At 43.1% G+C, this 22,213-nt stretch overlaps 1 protein-coding gene across 1 annotated transcript in view; it reads left to right on the top strand.

Moving 5' to 3' along the window:
* Positions 1-22,213, top strand: part of DSCAM (DS cell adhesion molecule) — an 827,097-nt gene that overhangs the window by 469,608 nt on the left and 335,276 nt on the right. Inside the window, exon 5 of the mRNA XM_042237343.2 lies at positions 20,836-20,982. Coding sequence (XP_042093277.2) covers positions 20,836-20,982 — 147 coding nt within the window. The remainder of the gene's footprint in view (positions 1-20,835; positions 20,983-22,213) is intronic.

Below are 22,213 nucleotides of genomic sequence, written 5' to 3'. Positions count from 1 at the left end.
GCAGTGGCTTGAGGCAAAATAAAATAAAAGCGCTGCGGTAAGTTCCACAAAACTGACTCTGCGGTAGGTGCGTTAATGGTGTGTGGAATGGCTTTTACATAGCCATGTGCATTAACGCTTATCCAGACACTTGCAATGTGGTGGTGAGAGCTGAATACACTCCAAACTTCTTGTTGCCCCTGACAGCCCTGCCGGGAAAGGGACTCTGCTCTGCAAAGCTCTGCTGTCTGATATTGACAGCAATATCCTGTCAGTCCAAAGAAGCCCCCTACCCAAGCTATGAATCATTTTACCCTCTTTTTTTTAACAATTGGAATTATTTTATTTTTTATTTTATTTATTTATTTATTTATTTTTTAACACTTGGAATTATTTTATTACTTGAAATATTCAAGTTCATTTTTCTGATGAAGATGTATCAATCTTATAAATGTATGCAGGCAGCGCTAGTGGTAATGAATCTGCCTGCCAGTGCAGGAGACAGAGAGATGTGGGTTCAATCAGCATTAGAGAAGATCCCCTGGAAGAGGGCATAGCAACCTACTCTAGCATTTTTGCCTGGAAAACCCCATGGACAGAGGAGCATGGCGGGCTACAGTCCATAGAGTCACAAGGAGCTGGACATGACTGAAGTGACTTAGAATGCACACGCCATGCTTTTGAAGGAAAAACAAAGCTACTGTTAGGAGGAAGAGGCATTGCAAAAGTAGCAAGCTTTGCTCTGAAGCTTTGCTTCAGTGGTCCTGTGAGTGCAAATCACCCAGCCAGAGCAGTGACTCATGGTGTGCCAAGCCAGGTCATCAGAAGCGCATAGGAATGCAGGGGATCCAGGAAAGCAAAACCCCAAACCTCTTACTCCAATAAATATATATCAAGGTAGGCTTCCCTAATAGCTCAGTTAGTAAAGAATCTGCCTGCAATGCAGGAGACTCCAGTTCAATTCCCATGTTGGGAAGATCCACTGGAGAAGGGATAGACTACCCACTCCAGTATTCTTGGGCTTCCCTTGTGGGTCAGCTGGTAAAGAATCCGCCAGTAATGTGGGAGATTTGGGTTCGATCCCTGGGTTGGGAGGATCTCCTGGAGAAAGGAAAGGCCACCCACTCCAGTATCCTGGCGTGGAGAATTCCATGGACTGTATAGTCCACGGGGTCACAAAGAGTCAGATATAACTGAGCGAGTTTCATTTCCACTTTCAGGTCGACCTGTTAGTGAGACTCACACATGTGCACCAAGGAAAACTTGTCAAAGTTTGGGGAACCTTTTTGGTTAACAGTGAATTGTTGACATCTGCTTTAAAGTCCATCAGTGTTAAATGAATGGACTGATGTTCATTTGACTGGTATTTAATGAGTAACTGTTACGTATGTGTCTTGCACCGTTCTGACTGCTGGGGCTACAGTGAAAGTCTCTCAATCGTGTCTGACTCTTTGCAACCCCATGAGCTATACAGTTCATGGAATTCTTTCCTATAATCTATGTTTTCTGTATCAGGCAGACTAACTTTATGATTAATATTCACTTGTGTTTCACCAACAAACCCAGGGTTTTCAGTTTCGCTTGGGTCCATATGATAAGAAACAGAAAAAGCTAATCATTTGGAGCTGATGTGCTTTGCTTTGCTCTTTCTTCACTGACTTTTTTTTTTCTGTTTGAACATGTTGCCTTTTCTTATTCTAATATTTTAAAATTAATTAATTTATTTTAATCGGAGGCTAATTACTTTACAATATTGTGGTGGCTTTTTCCATATATCAGCATGAATCAGCCATGGGTGTACTTGTGTCTAGCATGGAGAACAGTGTGGAGATTCCTTAAAAAACTGGAGACAGAACTGCCATACAACCCAGCAATCCCACTGCTGGGCATACACACTGAGGAAACCAGAACTGAAAGAGACACATGAACCTCATTCTACTATTTTTATTGGAGTATAATTCTTTCCAATGTTGCATTCATTTCTGCCGTACAGTGAAGTGAATCAGCCATATGTCTACACACACCCACTCCCTCTTCGACTTCCCGCCACACCCTGCGATCCTACCCCTCTCTGTTATCACAGAACACTGAGCTGAGCGCCCTGTACTATACATAGCTTCCCACTAGTTGGCTGTTTTACACGCGGTAGCGACTTAGCAGCAGCAGCAGCAGTGTATATTTGTCAATTCTAATCAGTTCGTCCCACCCTCCGCTTCCTCCGCACCCTGGCTGTGTCCATTTTCTGCGTCTCTATTCTAGCCCTGAAAACAGGTTACCTGTACCGTGTTTCTAGATTCCACATGTATGTGCTTACACGCGGTCTTTATTTTTCTCTTTTTGACTTCGTCATTTGTAGAGATGTGGATGGACCTAGAGTCTGTCATATGGAGTGGACATGTTGCTTTTTAATCAGCACACAGCCTCTACTAGGACAGATGACCAACATGAAATATGCAGTCCCTTGCAGCCTCAGCACTGGGAATCCTGGGACAGGAAATGATGTGGATTCACCCCTTCTGAACATGAGTTAACCTGATACAACAAGCAGACCGGGTGATGCTGTTTTCTGTATCTTTCCTACCATTTCTAAGGGGCCAGTTTTATTCCCAGAAGTCCAAAATGTGTCACCCAGGACCCTGGTGTCACACCCCAGGCCCCTCCTTCCTAGCCAAGGTTTCCTTCTTCAGCCATTCGGTGCCTCCCCAAAGCACGGGAGTCACCTTTGACCCCATCCCTTTGCCTCCTCCTAGCATCCAGGCCAATTCTATATCCTGTTAACTCTATTTTCAAAATGCATCTTATTTCAGTTACTTCCACATGATCCGATAGTTTTTTTTGCACGTTTTGTTTTTGGTCTTCAGCACTCCACCTTCCATCCACCATGCCTCATCTGAAATGCACCCTCCACTGAAACCCCGCCTCTCAGACACCCTTGTCTAGACAGCAGTTCTCTATCTAGACTCAACCTTATTGTCTTAATTCTCCCAAGGACGCTTTTCACATTTTTTTCTTTTTTGTCCATTTGTCCTTTTGTCTCTCTCTCCATCTAAAATACTTGCTCCTTGAGGTTAGGAGCCCAAACTGTTGTGTTCATCATGTAAATGAATAAATATAAGTTTTATAAGATTCATTGGCTCTTTAAAAATTTTTCTTCAAAAATAAAATTCTGTTCTTTCCAAGGATTTATCTTTTAAAGAACTAGAAATCTAACTAGAGGAAAGATTAATGGCAGACTCCAATATCTGCTCAAGAGCGCGGATCTGATCATTAACAGCCTAAATGGGGTAATTAGGTATACAGTCGTAATGCAGCACACAGGCTTAAATTAGCAGTGTGTAATTGAACTTCATTTAACTGCAGGAGAATTTCACTGACAGAATTTTATTTACATAAGAAAAATGTCTTCATGAGATTGCTTTGAGAGAATTTAGACACGTATCTGCCAAATCACTCCTTGTTTACCCAGTCCAGCCCAGGGCTGCTGGCTTACTCCTGATGCCTGTGTGTGGAGGGATCATCACTCTTTATGGCCAAGTTGGCTTCCAGGCAGCTCAAAGTCCAAGCTGGGGCTTCACAATTTTCTTTTCTTTTTAAACTTTTTATTTTATATTGGCGTATAATGGATCAGCACTGTTGTGTTAGTTTCTGGTGTATAGTACAGTGATTCAATTATACATATACATGGAGCCATTCTTTTTCAAATTCCTCCCCCAGTTAGGTTGTTACAGAATATTGAACAGAGTTCCCTGTGCTATACAGTAGGTCCTTGCTGGATCAGTTCAGTTCAGTCGCTCACTTGTGTCCGACTCTTTGCAATCCCATGAATCACAGCACGCCAGGCCTCCCTGTCCATCACCAACTCCCAGAGTTCACTCAAAGGGATGCCATCCAGCCATCCTCTGTCATCCCCTTCTCCTCCTGCCCCAAACCCCTCCCAGCATCAGGGTCTTTTCCAGTGAGTCAACTCTTCGCATGATGTGACCAAAGTATTGGAGTTTCAGCTTCAGCATCAGTCCCTCCAATGAACACCCAGGACTGACCTCCTTTAGGATGGACTGGTTGGACCTCCTTGCAGTCCAAGGGACTCTCAAGAGTCTTCTCCAACACCGCAGTTCAAAAGCATCAATTCTTCGGCGCTCAGCTTTCTTCACAGTCCAGCTCTCACATCCATACATCTACTTTAAATGTAGCAGTGTGTACATGTCCATCCTAAACTCCCTAACTATCCCTTCTGTGCCACCCTTCCAGCTTGGTAACCATGTTTCTTCTCCAAGAAAATGTTTCTGTTTTGTAAATCAATTCATTTCTCTTTTTTTTTTCTGCTTCTGCATATAAGCAATATCACAGTATTCCTCTTTCTCTTAATACTTTTGTATCTAGATATGTTGGTACTTTCAAAAACATAGCAGGCTCCAACAATATGATGCCTTATTGTACTGAGCTTATTTTGAGGGAAAAAATCAAAATATGAATGTCATCAAACTTAACATTCAGTGTTGTGAAAGGTAGGGAGACAGGAAGTAATTCAGGCAGACCTGGAGTTCACCTTGTCTTTGGAGAGGCTGAGGGTGTTTGGGGGAAGCACCACGAGCACGTAGATAACCAGTTAGATCGAATGCAGTTAGGTGTCAAGTTGTGTGTTACAAAGCAGCTCAGGAAGATGAGGAGAGCCTCAATACAGTGGAGTGAACTGTGGGGTTAGTGCTCCAGAGTAGGAGGATTTCAAAGACCAGGGTGAATATTGAGAGCCTCTCTTTCTGCTTTTAAGCATGCACACATGTGATCATCGGCTTAGGACACCTGCGTTACCATTTGACAGGTGTACTGCCCCAGTCAAACTTCCCATCTGGCACTGTCCCCAGAGTGGGCCAGCATGTGGCTGGGCACTTGGCGCCAGAGGCAAAGTGAGAGCCCCCTGGGGCTCGCCACACTCCCCCCACCCACCTCACTGGGTCAGTGAAAAAACACAGTCAGAATAGCGATATTTCACACATGTGATCAGGTGAAAAGCCAGACAAAACAGGTCATCTTTTGACATATTTGTTGTGTTAGTTCCTCTGCTGCTGCTGCTGCTAAGTCGCTTCAGTCGTGTCTGACTCTGTGCGACCCCACAGATGGCAGCCCACCAGGCTCCCCCATCCCTGGGATTCTCCAGGCAAGAACACTGGAGTGGGTTGCCATTTCCTTCTCCAATGCATGAAAGTGAAAAGTGAAAGTGAAATCACTCAGTCTTGTCCAACTCTTAGCGACCCCATGGACTGCAGCCTACCAGGATCCTCTGTCCATGGGATTTTCCAGGCAAGAGTACTGGAGTGGGTTGCCATTGCCTTCTCCACTTCCTTATTCTCCTGCCCTTAATTTTTCCCAGCATCAGGATCTTTTCCAGTGAGTTGGCTCTTCCCATCAGGTGGCTAGAGTATTGAAGCTTAAGCTTCAGCATCAGTCCTTACAATGAATATTCAGGGTTGATTTCAATTAGGATTGATTGGTTTGATCTTCTCACTGTCCAAGGGATTCTCAAGAGTCTTCTCCAGCACCAAAGTCTGAAAGCATCAATTTTTTTGGCACTTAGCCTTCTTTATGGTCCAGCTCTCACATCTATACATGGCTGCTGGAAAAACCATAGTTTTGGCTCTATGGATATTTGTCAGCAAAATTATGTCTCTGCTCTTTAACATGCTGTCCAGATTTGTCATAGCTTTTCTTCCAAGGAGCAATTGTCTTTTAATTTCATGGGTGCAGTCACTGTCCACAGTGATTTTGGAGCCAAGAAAAAGAATCCATCACTGTGTCCACTTTTTCCCCATCTATTTCCCCCTCTGAGTAATGGGACCAGATGCCATGATCTTAGTTTTTTGAATGTCGAGTTTTCAGCCAGCTGTTTCACTCTCTTCTTTCATGCTCATCAAGAGGCCCTTTAGTTCCTCTTTGCTTTCTGCCTTTAGAGTGGTATTATCTGCATATCTGAGATTGTTGATATTTCTCCTGGCAATCTTGATTCCAGCTTGTGCTTCATCCAGCCTGGCATTTCACATGATGTACTCAACTGCAGGAGATGGTGATGGACAGGGAGGCCTGGTGTGCTGCAATTCATGGGGTCGCAAAGAGTCGGACATGACTGAGCGACTGAACGGAGCTGAACTCTGTATATAACATTATGTAATGTTCTGTAATTGCTTTATGTTATGTGCTAGAGATCTTTCCAGTTACTATACATAGATTCTATATTGGCCATACTCTCTTAAATGGCTGAGCAGTAAAGATGCCCTCTAGTGCATTGATCCATTTGTCCTTGATTGAACTTTAGGCTTTTTTCAATTCTTTATTTTTTAAACAATGCTTCAGTGTGCTTTTTGTGCAGATGTTGATGTGTGCACATAGATGTGTACACGATGTGTGTATGAGTGTCCCCATAGGATAGAGTCTTTGATGGGGAGAAGCTGGATCAGAATGTATGCAAGTCTTACATTTTAAGTATGCCAGTATATTGCCAAGAAAGTGAAAAGGCTTCACCAATTTATATACTTACCAATGGGTGTTCATTTCCCTACACACTTGCTAAGACTGCTGCTGCTGCTACTAAGTCACTTCAGTCATGTCCAACTCTGTGCGACCCCAGAGATGGGAGGCCACCAGGCTCCCCCGTCCCTGGGATTCTCCAGGCAAGAACACTGGAGTGGGTTGCCATTTCCTTCTCCAATGCATGAAAGTGAAAAGTGAAAGTGAAGTCGCTCAGTTGTGTCTGACTCCTAGCGACCCCATGGACTGCAGCCTACCAGGCTCCTCTGTCCATGGGATTTTCCAGGCAAGAGTACTGGAGTGACTACATATTATCAAACACTTTATTTATTTCTCTAATTTCCTGGGTGAAAAATAGCATCTTGTTTGAATCTTCATTGACTTGGTAATGTTTTACCTAAATTCTGATCATAAATTATTTAAAATACAATTTAATTTGTAAAAAATTGACACTTTTGCCATTTGAGTTACTTAATCCTGGAATTTGATATGCTTCCACATTTATCCAGGTCTTCCCTTATCCCCTTTGGTGATGACTTGTTCTTTAAATTCATTTTATAAATTACTAGCTGTTTGTAATATTTACTAGCTAAATATTTAATATTTTTATTGATCTAGGAGGTTGGATGATTTATCATTATTTTATTGCCAGTTACAACTGTTCTAGAGCACTTTTCTCAAGCAGGAATTTCCATGGACATTCTTATTTAATATCACAATATTCCCAAGAAGGAAATAGTGCCTCATTGCCCAGATAAGGGGCTTCCCAGGTGGCTCAGACAGTAAAGAACCTGCCAGCAATGCAGGAGACACAGGTCATATGAGTTTGGTCCTTGGGTCGGGAAGATCCCCTGGGGGAGGATATGACAACCCACTCCAGTATTCTTGTCTGGAGAATCTCCTGGACAGAGGAGCCTGGTGAGTTATTACAGTCCATAGAGTCCCAAAGAGTCAGACGTGACTGAGCAACTAAGGAAACTGAGGCTCTGTTGGGCTCTCCTTGTACCCTCTGTCACACTGATAGGAAGTCGCAGTACTGAGATGTGTGTATTATTCTTCTGGAAGTCCTCTCCCATCCCTGCCCACCACCAGTTTTTATCACTATATGCCTTCCTGGGTCTCACTCTTCTTTCTTTTGCTGTGTCTTTTGCTGGCTCTCTTCCCTTGCTTCCCTGCTGGAGGGTAATAGAGCATCAGTTCCCGTAAAGGATCCCTCGACATGCAGAGCTTGGTCCCCAAAGCTCTGCCTCCAGCTCCACTGGTGTTATCCATGCTGTCACCCAGCATGCTCAGGACTGAACTCCTGTCTTCCCTGAAGAAAAGAAACCCTTGCCGAACTTCTCTGCTGCGTCACTGCCTCCACACTTTCATCGGACCCTTAGATCCAGTGCTCGGCATGCTCCTCTCCCTCCAAGTTCTGTGGATCCTTTAGTTTGCATGTATTTCTCTGAGTGTCACGCATTTCCTCCCACAGCTGTCCCTGTGCTTGGCCCAGGCCTTCCTGCTCATGCTCTGGAGTAGGGAGCGTGGTTGGTGAGGGCGTGCGTTCCCATCCCCATCACCAGGGTATCATGCTGCCTGCGGTGGTGCTTCCAGAGCTGTGCATACAAGCGGTTACCTCCACCTGGTCCTCACTATTTTCATCTGTGAACATGGGAAAAATAAGAGACCCTGCATTGTGCAGGGTTTGTATGAAGCAAATGAATCAAAACGTATGATGTTTGAGCCTCGGTGGCTCACTGAACTAAGAGGACCTAGAGGCTCTGATTAGAATTAGGACTCGTAATCAGCCATGTCTGCAGCCACATTTCTCCTGTTTATAAACACAACCATTCCACTGGGTAGAGAGCTTCCCTGGTGGGTCAGGTGGTAAAGAATCTGCCTGCAATGAAGGAGACTAGGGTTCAATCCCTGGGTTGGAAGATCTCCTGGAGAAGGGAATGGCAACCCACTTCAGTATTCTTGCCTGGAGAATTCAATGGACAGGGAAGCCTGGCAGGCTACAGTCCTTGAAGTTGCAAAGAGTTGGACACGGTGAGAAAGTAACGCCTCTATCTTCACTTCGTTCCACCGTTAGAGCCCACCCTGCTGCAGGATGACCCCATCTTAACTAGTGACATCTGCAGTGATCCAGTTTCCAAATAAGGTCACCTTCTGAGATCCTAGGGGTTACGACTTAACTCATGAATTTTGGCCTTCGGGCTTCCCAGGTGGCTCAGTTGGTAAACAGCCTGCCTGTAATGAAGAAGACCCAGGTTCAATCCCTGGGTCAGGAAGATCACCTGGAGAAAGAAAGAGCAACTTATTCCACCCTCGTTGCCTGGGAAATTCTATGGAAAGAGGAGCCTGGTGGACTACAGTCCATGGCATCTCAAGAGTTGGACAAGACCTAGCAACCAAACCACCACCATGAATTTTGGAAGGAACACCAAAACAACTGTTTGGATATCTTCTCATAAAGGGCAGTTACTCTCTCTGTCATGTGTGTTAGTTGCTCAGTCATGCCCAACTCTTTGCCACCCTATGGACTGTAGCCCACCAGGCCCCTCTGTCCATGTAATTTTCCAGGCAAGAATACTGGAGTGGGTTGCCATGCCCTCTTCTAGGAGATCTTTCCAACCCAGGGATCAAACCCACGTCTCCCACATTGCAGGCAGATTCTTTACTGTCTGAGCCACTGGTGAAGCTTCTGTCTCATATGTGAAGCTTTTAACATAATTTTGTTAAACAGTAGTTTTTATCAGGCCACTCAATTGCTCTCCAGGCAAGAATACTGGAGAGGGTCACCATGCCCTCCTCCAGGGGGTTTTCCTGACCCAGGGATTGGACCCACATCTCTTTTGTCTCCTGCATTGGCAGGCAGGTCCTTTACCACGAGGGCCACTTGGAAAGCCCAACTTCTGTTTCAGTTAATGCTAATTTATCCTCCAAAATTAAGAAGTATAAGATATTCACTCAGAAGCTCATCTCATTTCTAGCACTATATATTCTTAGAACTTGGATTTTAATCTTGTGTTCCTTTCGTTTTTCAGAAACTGTTATAAATACTGTTTAGGAGAAAGCTCCATTTCATTACACAGCATGGATGTCAATTGGAGGTGACAGGCACAGCTGATAAAAGTTTCATTGTGTTGTGCTACCAGTTGGCATCTTATTAGAAAAACCATCTGTTCTTTTAATTACTATTAACTCAGTTGAGATTGCAATAGCAAAAAAAAACCCAAAAAACCCTGAAGATATATTTCCAACTAAGTGAAAAATCAAACATACTTTTAAAATCTTCCTGAAAATAATATTGTCTCTATTGAAGATCTAACACCCTGACTGTATGGGAAAAGGCCAGAGAATGTTATAAAAGAATAATTAACATAAAAATCTTAAAATATGCTCATTTTCATGTAAGAATACATTATGGTCATTCCTAGAGGGGAAAATACTCTTTTATGTATTATACATAAGGAAGTTTCTTGTTGAAAGCTAAAGAGAAGAATTTTAGCTTTCTTTCTTTTTACCCAGACTTAAGAAGAGATGTTTTGTATACAACTCATGGTGGATGTGGAGAAGGTAATGGCACCCCACTCCAGTGCTCTTGCCTGGAAGATACCATGGATGGAGGAGCCTGGTGGGCTGCAGTCCATAGGGTCGTGAAGAGTCAGACACGACTGAATGACTTCACTTTCACTTTTTACTTTCATGCGTTGGAGAAGGAAATGGCAACCCACACCAGTGTTCTCGCCTGGAGAATCCCAGGGACGGGGGAGCCTGGTGGGCTGCCGTCTCTGGGGTCGCACAGAGGCGGACACGACTGAAGCGACTTAGCAGCAGCGGCAGCATGGTGGATGGGTTTCATCCATTCATCTCATGAGCAAATATTTTCAGGCAGCACAGCAAAGGACTCCTCTGTGTTATGGAGGTGAAAAGTTGATGAAAACAATTCAAGTTCCTGCTGTTCTAGTTAGAGGAGTGTTAAAGCAATCTCAAACACATTCAAGATGACTTCATGTAGATATGATACAGTCAAGTGCTCGGAGCATGAGTGACCATGTATCATGGATGTGGTTCACCTGGGATGACACTCCTGCAAAGTTACCTTGGGAACTGAGGCCAGACTGATGGGAAGGAACCAGGCAGATGGAGCTCTGGGCTTAGGGACCTTGAGGTGGAGTGGTTAGAAGAAGAACATTTCAGAGCAGAGCATAGGAGAGAGAGAGAGAGAGTGCATGAATAACACGGCCACACCTAAACCCTTGTGTAACCATGAATAACTGGGTTTAGTGGGACCACATCAGGACGCAGAATGGTCTGATGGCAAATGTACTGTTGGTAGCAGGGGTGGAGACAGAGCATTAGGAGGCTGGGATCTTTCGAACTGGTGGTGCCCGGAGAGGCAAGTGGATGATTCAGAATATAGTTTAAAATAAGGAACAGAAGGAAATTCTGGTGGAAGATATATGCAGGGTGAAGAATGATTAATTTGGACAACTTCAGAATGTGTCTCTTATGTTCCGATACTGGCAAACATGCTAGGGAATTGTTACTGTTGTTGTTCAGTTGCTAGGTTGTATCTGACTCCTTGCAACCCCATGGACTGAAGCACACCAAGCTCCTCTGTCCACTATTTCTCAGAGTTCACTCAAGTTCATGTCATTTAAGTCTGTGATGCCGTCCAACCATCTCATCCTCTGTCACCCCTTTCTTTTTCCTGCCCTCAGTCTTTCCTAGCATCAGGGTTTTTTCCAATGAGTTGGCTCTTCACATCTGGTGGCCAAAGTATTGGAGCTTCAGCTTCAGCATCAGTCCTTCCAATGAATATTCAGGGTTGATTTCCTGTAGGATTGACTGGTTTGATCTTGCTGTCCAAGGGACTTTCAAGAGTCTTCTCCAGCACCACAGTTTGAAAACATCAATTTTTTGGTGCTCAGCCTTCTTTATGGTCCGACTCTCACATCTGTACATGACTACTGGAAAAACCATAGCTTTGACCAAATGGACCTGTGTTCATAAAATGATGTCTCTGCCTTTTAATATGCTGTCTCAGTTTGTCATAACTTTCCTCCCAAGGAGCAAACATGACAGCGGATATTATTATTCAAATAACATCACCATGATGTTAGAGCAGGTCTCTGAGTTTCCATCTACTCTGGGTCTGTACATGTGTCTACTCTTTTCTTTACCATCTTTTCATCACTTAGTGTGCTGACATGAGAACTCTTCTACACGGGCAGTAAGTTCTGACCTTTTTCATTTTTGTTTTGGTTGTGCCGCACAGCACTTGGGATCTCAGGTCCCGGACGAGGGATAGAACACCCCCTCTCCCGCCCCCTTGCTGTGGTAGTGCGGAGTCTTAACCACTGGACCACCAGGGAGTCTGTGTCTGTCTACTCTCTCTCTCTGGTTTCTCTCTAATCCTTTCTACTGCAGAAAGGACTTCTGAAGACAGTATCGTCACAGCCTCTTCCTCCCCAGAGCCCCTTCCTCACTCAGGCATGTAAAGGCCCTTTCTGGGTCTTGTTTATATCTTTCTACCCCTGTTAGTTTTATTGGTCCTAGTGTGATTAGATTGGCTAGTTTTCTGTGATTATGGCTTCAGTCTGTCTGCCCTCTGATACCCTCTTGCAACACCTACCGTCTTACTTGGGTTTCTCTTACCTTGGATGTGGGGTATCTCTTCACAGCTGTTCCAGCAAACCGCAGCTGCTGCTCCTTACGTTGGATAAGGGGTATCTCCTCACTGCCGCCCCTCCTGACCTCGAACGTGGAGTAGCTCCTCTAGGCCCTCCTGCACCCTCGCAGCCACCACTCCTTGGACGTGGTGTGGCTCCTCCCAGCCACCGCCCCTGACCTCAGTGCTCTGTTGTGTGACGCTGGCTCACATAGTGTCGGGAAACATTTTGTCTGGCTCACATAGTGTCGGGAAACACTTGGAGCTGTGGTGACCCAGCTCCAAATAGCAGAATTCTGATGTCAGATGCGCCATGGTCATTTTCACTTGTGTGTTTTTTCTAACACATGAGGATTCCTCACATGAAGAGTCAGGAGTGAGCCCTACTGTGTAAGTGGATATGGACTCTTTCTTCACTGTTTCTTTAGGCAGGCCTGATGGCCTTGGGCAGCACTGGGTACACCTGATGACTGGCCTCTCCTGGAAGATCAGCTGAGTAAAACACATGACATTTACTTTTGTAGTGACCACCTTTAAAATTTTTTTAATTGGAGGATAATTACTGTGCAGTGGAGGGCTGGTTTCTGCTATATAACAACACGAATCAGCCATAATTGTGTATGTGTATGTACATATATATGTATGTTTATATATATACATATATATATCCCCTCTCCAATATCTCAACTGGATATATATACCCCCTTTCTCTTGAGCCTCTACTTATATGTGTATGTACATATGTGTGTGTATTACATATATAGCCCCTCTCTAGTATCTCAATTGGATATATATATCCGCTCTCTCTTGAGCCTCCCTTCCCACCCCATCCTACCCCTCTAGGTCATCACAGAGCACTGAGCTGTGCTCCCTGTGGTATACAGCTGCTTCCCACTAGCTGTCTATTTTACACATGGTAGCATATATATTTTTTTATTAGTCCATGGAGTTCTCTAGGCCAGAATACTGGAGTGGGTAGCCTTTCCCTTCTCCAGGGGATCTTCCCAACCCAGGGATCGAACCCAGGTCTCCCGCATTGCAGGCAGATTCTTTACCAGCTGAGCCACAAGGGAAGCAAAATGGGCTCGATAAAGGACAGAAATGGTATGGACCTAACAGGAGCAGAAGATATTAAGAAGAGGTGGCAAGAATACACGGAAGAACTGTACAAAAAAGATCTCCATGACCCAGATAATCATGATGATGTGATCACTAATCTAGAGCCAGACATCTTGGAAAGTGAAGTCAAGTGGGCCTTAGAAAGCATCACTACAAACAAAGCTAGTGGAGGTAGTGGAATTCCAGTTGAGCTCTTTCAAATCCTGAAAGATGATGCTGTGAAAGTGCCACTCTCAATATGCCAGCAAATTTGGAAAACTCAGCAGTGGCCACAGGACTAGAAAAGGTCAGTTTTCATTCCAATTCCAAAGAAAGGCAACGCCAAAGAATGCTCAAAGTACCTCACAATTGCACTCATCTCACATGCTAGTAAAGTAATGCTCAAAATTCTCCAAGCCAGGCTTCAGCAATACGTGAACCATGAACTCCCTGATGTTCAAGCTGGTTTTAGAAAAGGCAGAGGAACCAGGGATCAAATTGCCAGCATCCGCTGGATCATGGAAAGAGCAAGAGAGTTCCAGAAAAACATCTATTTCGGCTTTATTGACTATGACAAAGCCTTTGACTATGTGGATCACAATAAACTGTGGAAAATTCTGAAAGAGATGGGAATACCAGACCACCTAACCTGCCTCTTGAGAAATCTGTATGCAGGACAGGAAGCAACAGTTAGAACTGGACATGGAACAACAGACTGGTTCCAAATAGGAAAAGGAGTACGTCAAGGCTGTATATTGTCACCCTGCTTATTTAACTTATATGCAGAGTACATCATGAAAAATGCGGGGCTGGAAGAAACACAAGCTGGAATCAAGATTGCCAGGAGAAATATCAATCACCTCAGATATGCAGATGACACCACCCTTATGGCAGAAAGTGAAGAGGAACTAAAAGCCTCTTGATGAAAAGTGAAAAGAGGAGAGTGAAAAAGTTGGCTTAAAGCTCAACATTCAGAACACAAAGATCACGGCATCCGGTCCCATCACTTCATGGGAAATAGATGGGGAAACAGTGGAAACAGTGTCAGACTTTATTTTGGGGGGCTCCAAAATCACTGCAGATGGTGACTGCAGCCATGAAATTAAAAGACGCTTACTCCTTGGGAGAAAAGTTATGATCAACCTAGATAGTATATTCAAAAGCAGAGACATTACTTTGCCGACTAAGGTCCATCTAGTCAAGGCTATGGTTTTTCCTGTGGTCATGTATGGATGTGAGAGTTGGACTGTGAAGAATTTCTTTGGCTGAGCACCAAAGAATTGATGCTTTTGAGCTGTGGTGTTGGAGAAGACTCTTGAGAGTCCCTTGGACTGCAAGGAGATCCAACCAGTCCATTCTGAAGGAGCTCAACCCTGGGATTTCTTTGGAAGGAATGATGCTAAAGCTGAAACTCCAGTACATGGCCACCTGAGGTGAAGAGTTGACTCATTGGAAAAGACTCTGATGCTGGGAGGGATTTGGGGCAGGAGGAGAAAGGGACAACAGAGGATGAGATGGCCGGATGGCATCACAGACTCAATGGACATGAGTCTGAGTGAACTCTGGGAGATGGCGATGAACAGGGAGGCCTGGTGTGCTGCGATTCATGGGGTTGCAAAGAGTTGGACACGACTGAGCGACTGAACTGAACTGAACTGAGCATATATATGCGAAGAAGGCAATGGCACCCCACTACAGTACTCTTGCCTGGAAAATCCCATGGATGGAGGCGCCTGGTGGGCTGCAATTCATGGGGTCGCTAAGAGTCGGACACGATCGAGCGACTTCACTTTCACCTTTCACTTTCCTGCATTGAAGAAGGAAATGGCAACCTACTCCAGTGTTCTTGCCTGGAGAATCCCAGGGATGGGGGAGTCTGGTGGGCTGCCGTCTCTGGGGTCACACAGAGTCGGACACGACTGAAGCGACTTAGCAGCAGCAGCAGCATATATATGGGCTTCCCCGGTGGCTCAGATGGTAAAGAATCCACTTGCCAGTGCAGGAGACCCCAGTTCGATCATCCCTGGGTCGGGAAGATCCTCTGGAAAAGGGAATGGCTACGTGCTCCAGTATTCTTGCCTGGAGAATCGCATGGAGAGAGGAGTCTGGTGGGCTACAGTCCATGGGGCTGCACAGAGCTGGACACGACTGAGCGACTAACAGTCAGTGCTACTCTCGGTTCTTCCCACTGTCTCTTCTGTAGCCATCATTTTAGTGCATGGCTATCTTTGGATGGAATCTATGTGTTAACCTCATCTTCAATAGTAGAACAAAGAGTGATTCACCATCTCTGTTTCATAGATGAACTATCCAAAGCTTAAAAAGTAGACTGGATTGTCAAAGGTCACACAAAGTGATATTGACAAATTTAGAATTCAGATCCATTGGATTCCCACTCTCAGAATTTTTTTTCCTCCACAATGAGGAATCTCTCCAGGTGTTTGAACTTGTTACTCTTAGTACCAGGGAAAGACCTTTTAACTTTGTAACAACAGGGGAAAAACATTAGCTAAGTAGATTGAGCAAGCAATAATAAAGGGTGTATGGGTGTTAGTCATTGAATTGTGTCCAACTCTTTGTGACCCCGTGGACTGTAGCCCGCCAGACTCCTCTGTCCATGGTATTCTCCAGGCAAGAATACTGGAATGGGTTGCTATTCCCTTCTCCATGGGATCTTCCTGACCCAGGGATTGAATCCGGGTCTCCCATATCGCAGGTAGATTTTTTACCACCTGAGCCACCAGGCAAGTCCTTGATAAAGGGTACTAGAACATATGCAGTTATTTGTGTCTAAATTCCCCAAGGAGGAAAGCCAGCATTTATCACCAAACTTGAATTTATCCTTGTGTATTCAGTTTGGTGATACATACTGACTTTCCCCCTTTGGTAACTGATAGTTTCTTTCATCCCAGTGAGATGATGATTATAATCCAGTCTCTTCCCTCCAATCCTGTTATCGCATCAGATGCCATGACTCTGCCCCTGAGACTCAGATCTGTTTAGACTATAAGCTCCCTGAAGGCGGAGGCTGTGTCTCATTCCTTTTTGTGTTCTCAGAACCTGGACAGTGTTGTCCCAGGGAATGGATGCACGTCTCAGCTCTGGTTTCTACTCACCCAGAACACATGGCCCACCATAGAATCAGCTCCCACTTGCTCCCTTCAGGACGACATGCATGCTGGCTGGCTGCAGCTCACAGTTTGGCAAACTGGATTCCTAGGAACTGTTGCTGTTTCTCTGCTTCTGATGCTGCCAGAAACCCAAAAGGCATGGTGCTGAGCCTCAGAATGTGCCATCTGCTGGGAGTTCACCACTCAGCACCGTGACAGGAAGGTGTGGCTGTAGGGCTACTACCCTGAGAATTCCTACAGCATTCCCAATCATGCCACTGCCCCATTTTCTTTGATAGTTTTGATCTTGGCTGGCCTCAGCCTGCAGCAGCTTGGAGTGGGGCTTCAGTTTCCCCGCCAAAGAGACTGAGTTCAGGTCCTGGTGACGAGATCACCAATCCTAGCCACTGGACCAGTGGTCAGTGACCAGGCCCTCACCCTTTGGCTTTGCAGAAGAAGTATTCCCACAAAGATGGAAAGTAGTGAAACAAGTAAAGTATTTATTGGGAGGAAAAATAGTATAGTATATGTGGATAGATAGATGGGCTGACCCAGAAAAAGAGAGACACTGAGTTGCACCCTTGTGGCAGTTTGTATTTCTTTTATGGGGTATTTCTTCTGGGTTTCCTCTGATTGGTCATTTCAGTTTGCCTGGTTCACAGTCCATATTTGGTGCATCTCAGAGCCCTCCCATGTGTGCACACGCATCTCAGCGAAGAGGGATTGAAAAGGCTTATGGGTAGTTAGGATCGCTTGGCACCATTCCCCTTTGACCCCTAGGAGCCTTTCTGCACTCGTATAGTCAGGGAAATAAGAAATAAGAGAAATAAGTGGTCTGGGCAAGGCCCAGTTGCCTCTCCTTACTGTGCTGCTGTTCTTATTCTGGGGTTTCAGTCCACAGGAAATAAATCTCCTATCACTCTACCCTGGGGCCCCTCATCTACCTCCCACCTCAGTTTTACATTTCTGGATAGAACTAGTCCACTAGCCCCTGTGCTGAGCATAATAGCAAGGCTGGTACTAAGCTATGAGTTTTCTTCACTGGTATTAACACACCAACTCATGCCCAATAAATACGAGAGACCTGTGCCAGCACTCAATTGAAACCCATTTCTTCTGGGTGTATGCAAAGTTCTAAGAGCTTTGGTATGTCTGGTTTCTCCCTCTCAGCACACATCCTGAGTGTGTCCACAGTGATTCTGTCAGCAGAGAGAGGTGACAGCTCAGAGCCTGGTAGTAAAGAAGTGTGTGTTTGTGCGTGCTAAGTCACTTCAGTCTTGTCCAACTCTTTGTGATCCTATGGACCCTAGCCCACCAGGCTCCTCTGTCCAAGGGATTCTCCAGGCAAGAATACTGGAGTGTCTTGCTGTGCCCTTCTCCAGGGCATCTTCCTGATCCAGGGATTGAACCCTCACCTCCTTTATGTCTCCTGCCTTGGAGGTGAATTCTTTATCACCAGTGCTACCTGGGAAACCCAGAGGGAACAGATGAACTATTAAAGACAGCACTGGGGACTTGAACTCCTGGACCATTCAGTGAATGTTGAGAAGCCAAGATAACTTCTGATATATCCCTTTAATAACTGAGCAGTGTGGCTCAATAATCTCCAACTGCAATCATGACCCTAAATCCAAAAATAATTCACGATTGTTCAGTTGACTGCTTCGCAGTATGTTTAACATGACAAAAAGTGTAGACTATATTTTAGTAGTGTTTATATGTAAAGTGCTAATAATTTTCCAAGGAAAATAAAATTACCTTCAAAAGTTTGGCTTTGTACAGTTGTATGTTACCAGACAGTTCTGAGTAGTAAAGGTGTGTGTGTGTGTGTGTGTGTGTAGAGAGAGAGAGAGAGACTGTGTGTGTAGTTTATTGCTGTTAATATTTTGTGTTTTAATATTTGCCTATTTTAACAGAAGCACATTCTTCCATCTCATTTAAGGCTGTGAACAATTTCATTTATTCCATATGATACAAAATCCTCTGCTGATGTAAAGCAGAAAGTGGAGTGCATTGAAAAGCAAGGGGATGGTTGAGAAGATTCCTGTCACCATGAAACCAAGACACCTGGTGTCCTAGTGACATACCCTATGCCTCATTGTCCCATAGCTATGTCCTCATTATCCCAAGATATTCCCGTATCTTGGGAGTTTAGGCTGAACCCCAGGACTCTGGGTCTTTGTGGTCCTCTCCTAATCAGATTCTTCTATTCTTCATTTTTATTTTAGGCTTTAAAATATTGATCAGTTTGGTGATGGGTTTCAATGAGAAATAAAGGGTTCTACAGAGATGGTTCAAATTACCATGGGAATTCAGCCAGCTCCTTCTTCCTTCCCTGTGAATATCTCAGAAAATGTTTCACACCAACAAGGTTCCCAATTCTCTGAAACACCATGTCTTTAGAGAGTCTATTTAGCATGCTAAGTGGATAAAAAGGAGTCAGCTATTCCAGGAGCAAAGTGAGTGATTAAATTAAATGTACCTGGAGAGTAGAGCCCTCTTAGGAATCAGCGGAGTAATGAACGCAGGTTGCTGCTTCTGCATCCCTGAGCATCTTCTGATACTCAGAGGAGCCGTGCACACGAGGCTCCCCTTACATGTCACCACTGCTGATGGCCTGTCAATTCTAGTGGAAAGACTCCGTCTTAGAGTGGTGACAGGAGTTAATATAGTAGCTTTTTGTCCCTTGTTTCTGTCTTTCACTTTGTACTTTAAAGTAACTGGTTGTTAAAGCATTATGTAAGTATGCAAAATATATTGACAGGAAAAACAAATGTTTCAATTATGCACAATATATACTGGTAAGACCTGTTTGGCATGTGATGACAGATGACAAGTGGTAATTTTAGTTGCTGCTTTCAGGGGGAGCATAAAGCAAAAGTATCTAAAATATATATCATTCCCTTTTTCAGCTATTCTAATGTTTAGCATATTTATAGCATATTTTAAAATGAGTAACTAATATAACTGTTAAAAAAATAAATTTATCACTTAAAGGTATTTTATCCTTTAGTAGTTAATTGGTGTTCTTCTGGAAAGCTTATGCTGGATCAGTGTTTGTTTTATAATTTTTTAAATTCATGTCCATTGACTTGCTTTCATATTGTGTAAAAGCAATAAGCTGTTTTTACTTTATCTGACAGTTGATCTATGAATAATTTATAGTTCTTATAAGAAGTAACCATGGGATGGCTGTGAGAATTGTGTTCACAGCTTAAATATTTGAGACCTAAAAGTAATGAAGTCAGGACTTCTGGCAAGTTCTGATTAAACCAAAGGCAGTTTCAAATGAACCTAAGGAAAACAAACAGTTGGAAAGGATGTGAATTTTTGTCATTTTGGTCTTTTCCCAAAGAAGCAAAATCACATAACCTTTCGAGTAGAATTGCATCAGATGCAGAAATTTTCCATAGGCAAGACTAACAGTGGTATACAAGAAGTTGAGTCTCCCACCATGTAAGTGCTGGAGCTCACCTAGGAATGTACTCCTTTGCTTTTATTTGGTGTACACAAAACTTATCACTGAACACTGAAAACTTATCTTTAGATATTTACATATCTTTAGATGTTTTAACATTAATTAGATATTAATTAGTTAAAGACATTACATATCTTTAGGTATTTTTGAAGGAAAGAGTCATCTTTATTCTCCTTCAAGCAACAATGATGCTTGATCTCTTAATGCTGGCCATTTCTATTCAAATTGAGTTACAGAGGCAAAACCCACAGGTCACAGAGAGCACATTGTGTCCAGTGTTGAAATGCAGGAGGAAGAGGTGGGTATCACTTTTCTCTCCCTGAGGTGAAAATGCTATCATCAATAATTTCAGTAGTAATCAGAAAATAGCAGAGCTCTCTAAAACACTGCATATAGGAAGAATTGATCTTTATCCTAGAATATAGATGGAAGTGTTGGTTATCACTGAGGAAATAAGAAGTCTTTCCTGGGAAGGTTGTGGAATATATCATTGTTCTATAGTCTAACATGTTTATGCATTTATTGAAACACTTGAAATACTTACATGATGTAGAAATTTATAAAAGAAAATGAATACTCATTTAATTTGTCATATTCTGAGAGAAAAGTGATGGCAAAGAAAATCTGCTAAATTAGCAACATACCAATTATATGCCAACTTTCTTGCTCCTAAATAAATACATGACCTAAAAAATTAATTCATGAGGCTAAGCTTTTCAAGTAAGTATTTATTCTGTAGTATACCCACTAAAACCCCTTAATTTAGGATAAAGAATTAATATAGCCTGAACCCTTAAAGTAATACACACACAAACGCTAACACACACACACACACACACACACACACACACACACACACACACACACACACATCTATTATTTGCCTTCATATGAGTTTCCTTCAGGTGAAGAAACTCTATTCCGTGACTTTGTATGACTGGGTTGCTTCTGTTCTGTTTTAATGGGGTCATCGTTTTCTTCTATTTTAGGATCTAGATTTCTCATCACATCCACGGGCGCCTTGTATATTAAAGATGTACAAAATGAAGATGGATTGTATAACTACCGCTGTGTCACGCGGCACAGATACACCGGGGAGACCAGGCAAAGTAACAGCGCTAGACTTTTTGTATCAGGTAAAAACTCATCGGCACTGAGATTTCCGTTTCTGTTTTCTTTTGTTAGTGCTCTGGGATGACTCCACTAAAACCGTGGAACTCACAAATAAAATGAAGTCTGTATTTCTGTCCCAAAATATTCTAACAACTTGAGGGTTTTTTAAATTAAAAAAAAAAAAAAGAAAGAAAGAAAGGAAGAAAAACTTTACCCAATACAGTACAATGCAAATATGGATATCTCACCTACTGGAAAATTCCAAATTTCTTTGACCCTATATTATTACTACTTTGTTGACAATTCCTCCTCTCGCTATTGTTGTATGTTATGACATTGGTGATGCCAATTAGCGCCACAGTGCTTTCTACCCTGCAGAGCTCTCAGGGAGCAGGATGTGGTCCTTGGAACACACCTCTGTTCCCCATCTAGCAGTTATGGAGAAATTATCCACATTGGCCTAGAAGGGTGGGTTTGGTGGGGGGTTGGGGGAGACACAAGAGGGAGGGAATATATGTATATTTATGGAAAATTCATGGTGTTGTATGGTGGAAGCCAACACAAAAATGTAAATCAATTATCCTCCAATGAAAATTTAAAAATGTAATATTCTATGCCCATTGGTTTAATACAGCTCCTTTTTGAACACTATCTTACACATTTTTAAATATAGCATATACATTATAAAGTGAGTATAATGATAATAATCATTATTAGTGAGTATAATAATAATGAGATTTTGATATGTATATCGATTTGCAAATAAGCACTCAATTGAATGACTAAGAACTTTCTACATTATATATATATTTTTTACCAATTGGTCAAAATAAAACAAAATCATGGAAATAAAAAAAAAATTAAAAAATAAAGTTAAAGAAATAGGCATGGCCTTCCAGGATCATTCTCAAGTGAAGGAAACCCCAAAACAGGTTATTCCACTTTCATAAATATGTCAGTTTGTGCCTCTTTTAATGGGAGTTATACTTTGAGAAGATATTGACCTTTTGCAGAATCTTTACAGTTGGCTTGCTGTTGATCCATCAGTCAAACAAATCAGCAATACATTTACACGGGATTGCATTAGTGCTCCGTGCAGAGGTTTAGAAGTATGAAATGACCATCTCAGTATTAGAAATCAAATGTAAAATATATGACTTTTGCTCTTATAGTTTTAGAATGTAAAATTGATCCCTGCAGTGAATAGTAATTTTATTTGTTGTGATGTTTTGTGTGGGAGACATGGTAACAAGT

Source organism: Ovis aries, chromosome 1 (genome assembly GCF_016772045.2).
Source record: "Ovis aries strain OAR_USU_Benz2616 breed Rambouillet chromosome 1, ARS-UI_Ramb_v3.0, whole genome shotgun sequence".
Classification (NCBI taxonomy): domain Eukaryota; kingdom Metazoa; phylum Chordata; class Mammalia; order Artiodactyla; family Bovidae; genus Ovis; species Ovis aries.
This window is presented reverse-complemented; position numbering and strand designations above follow the sequence as displayed.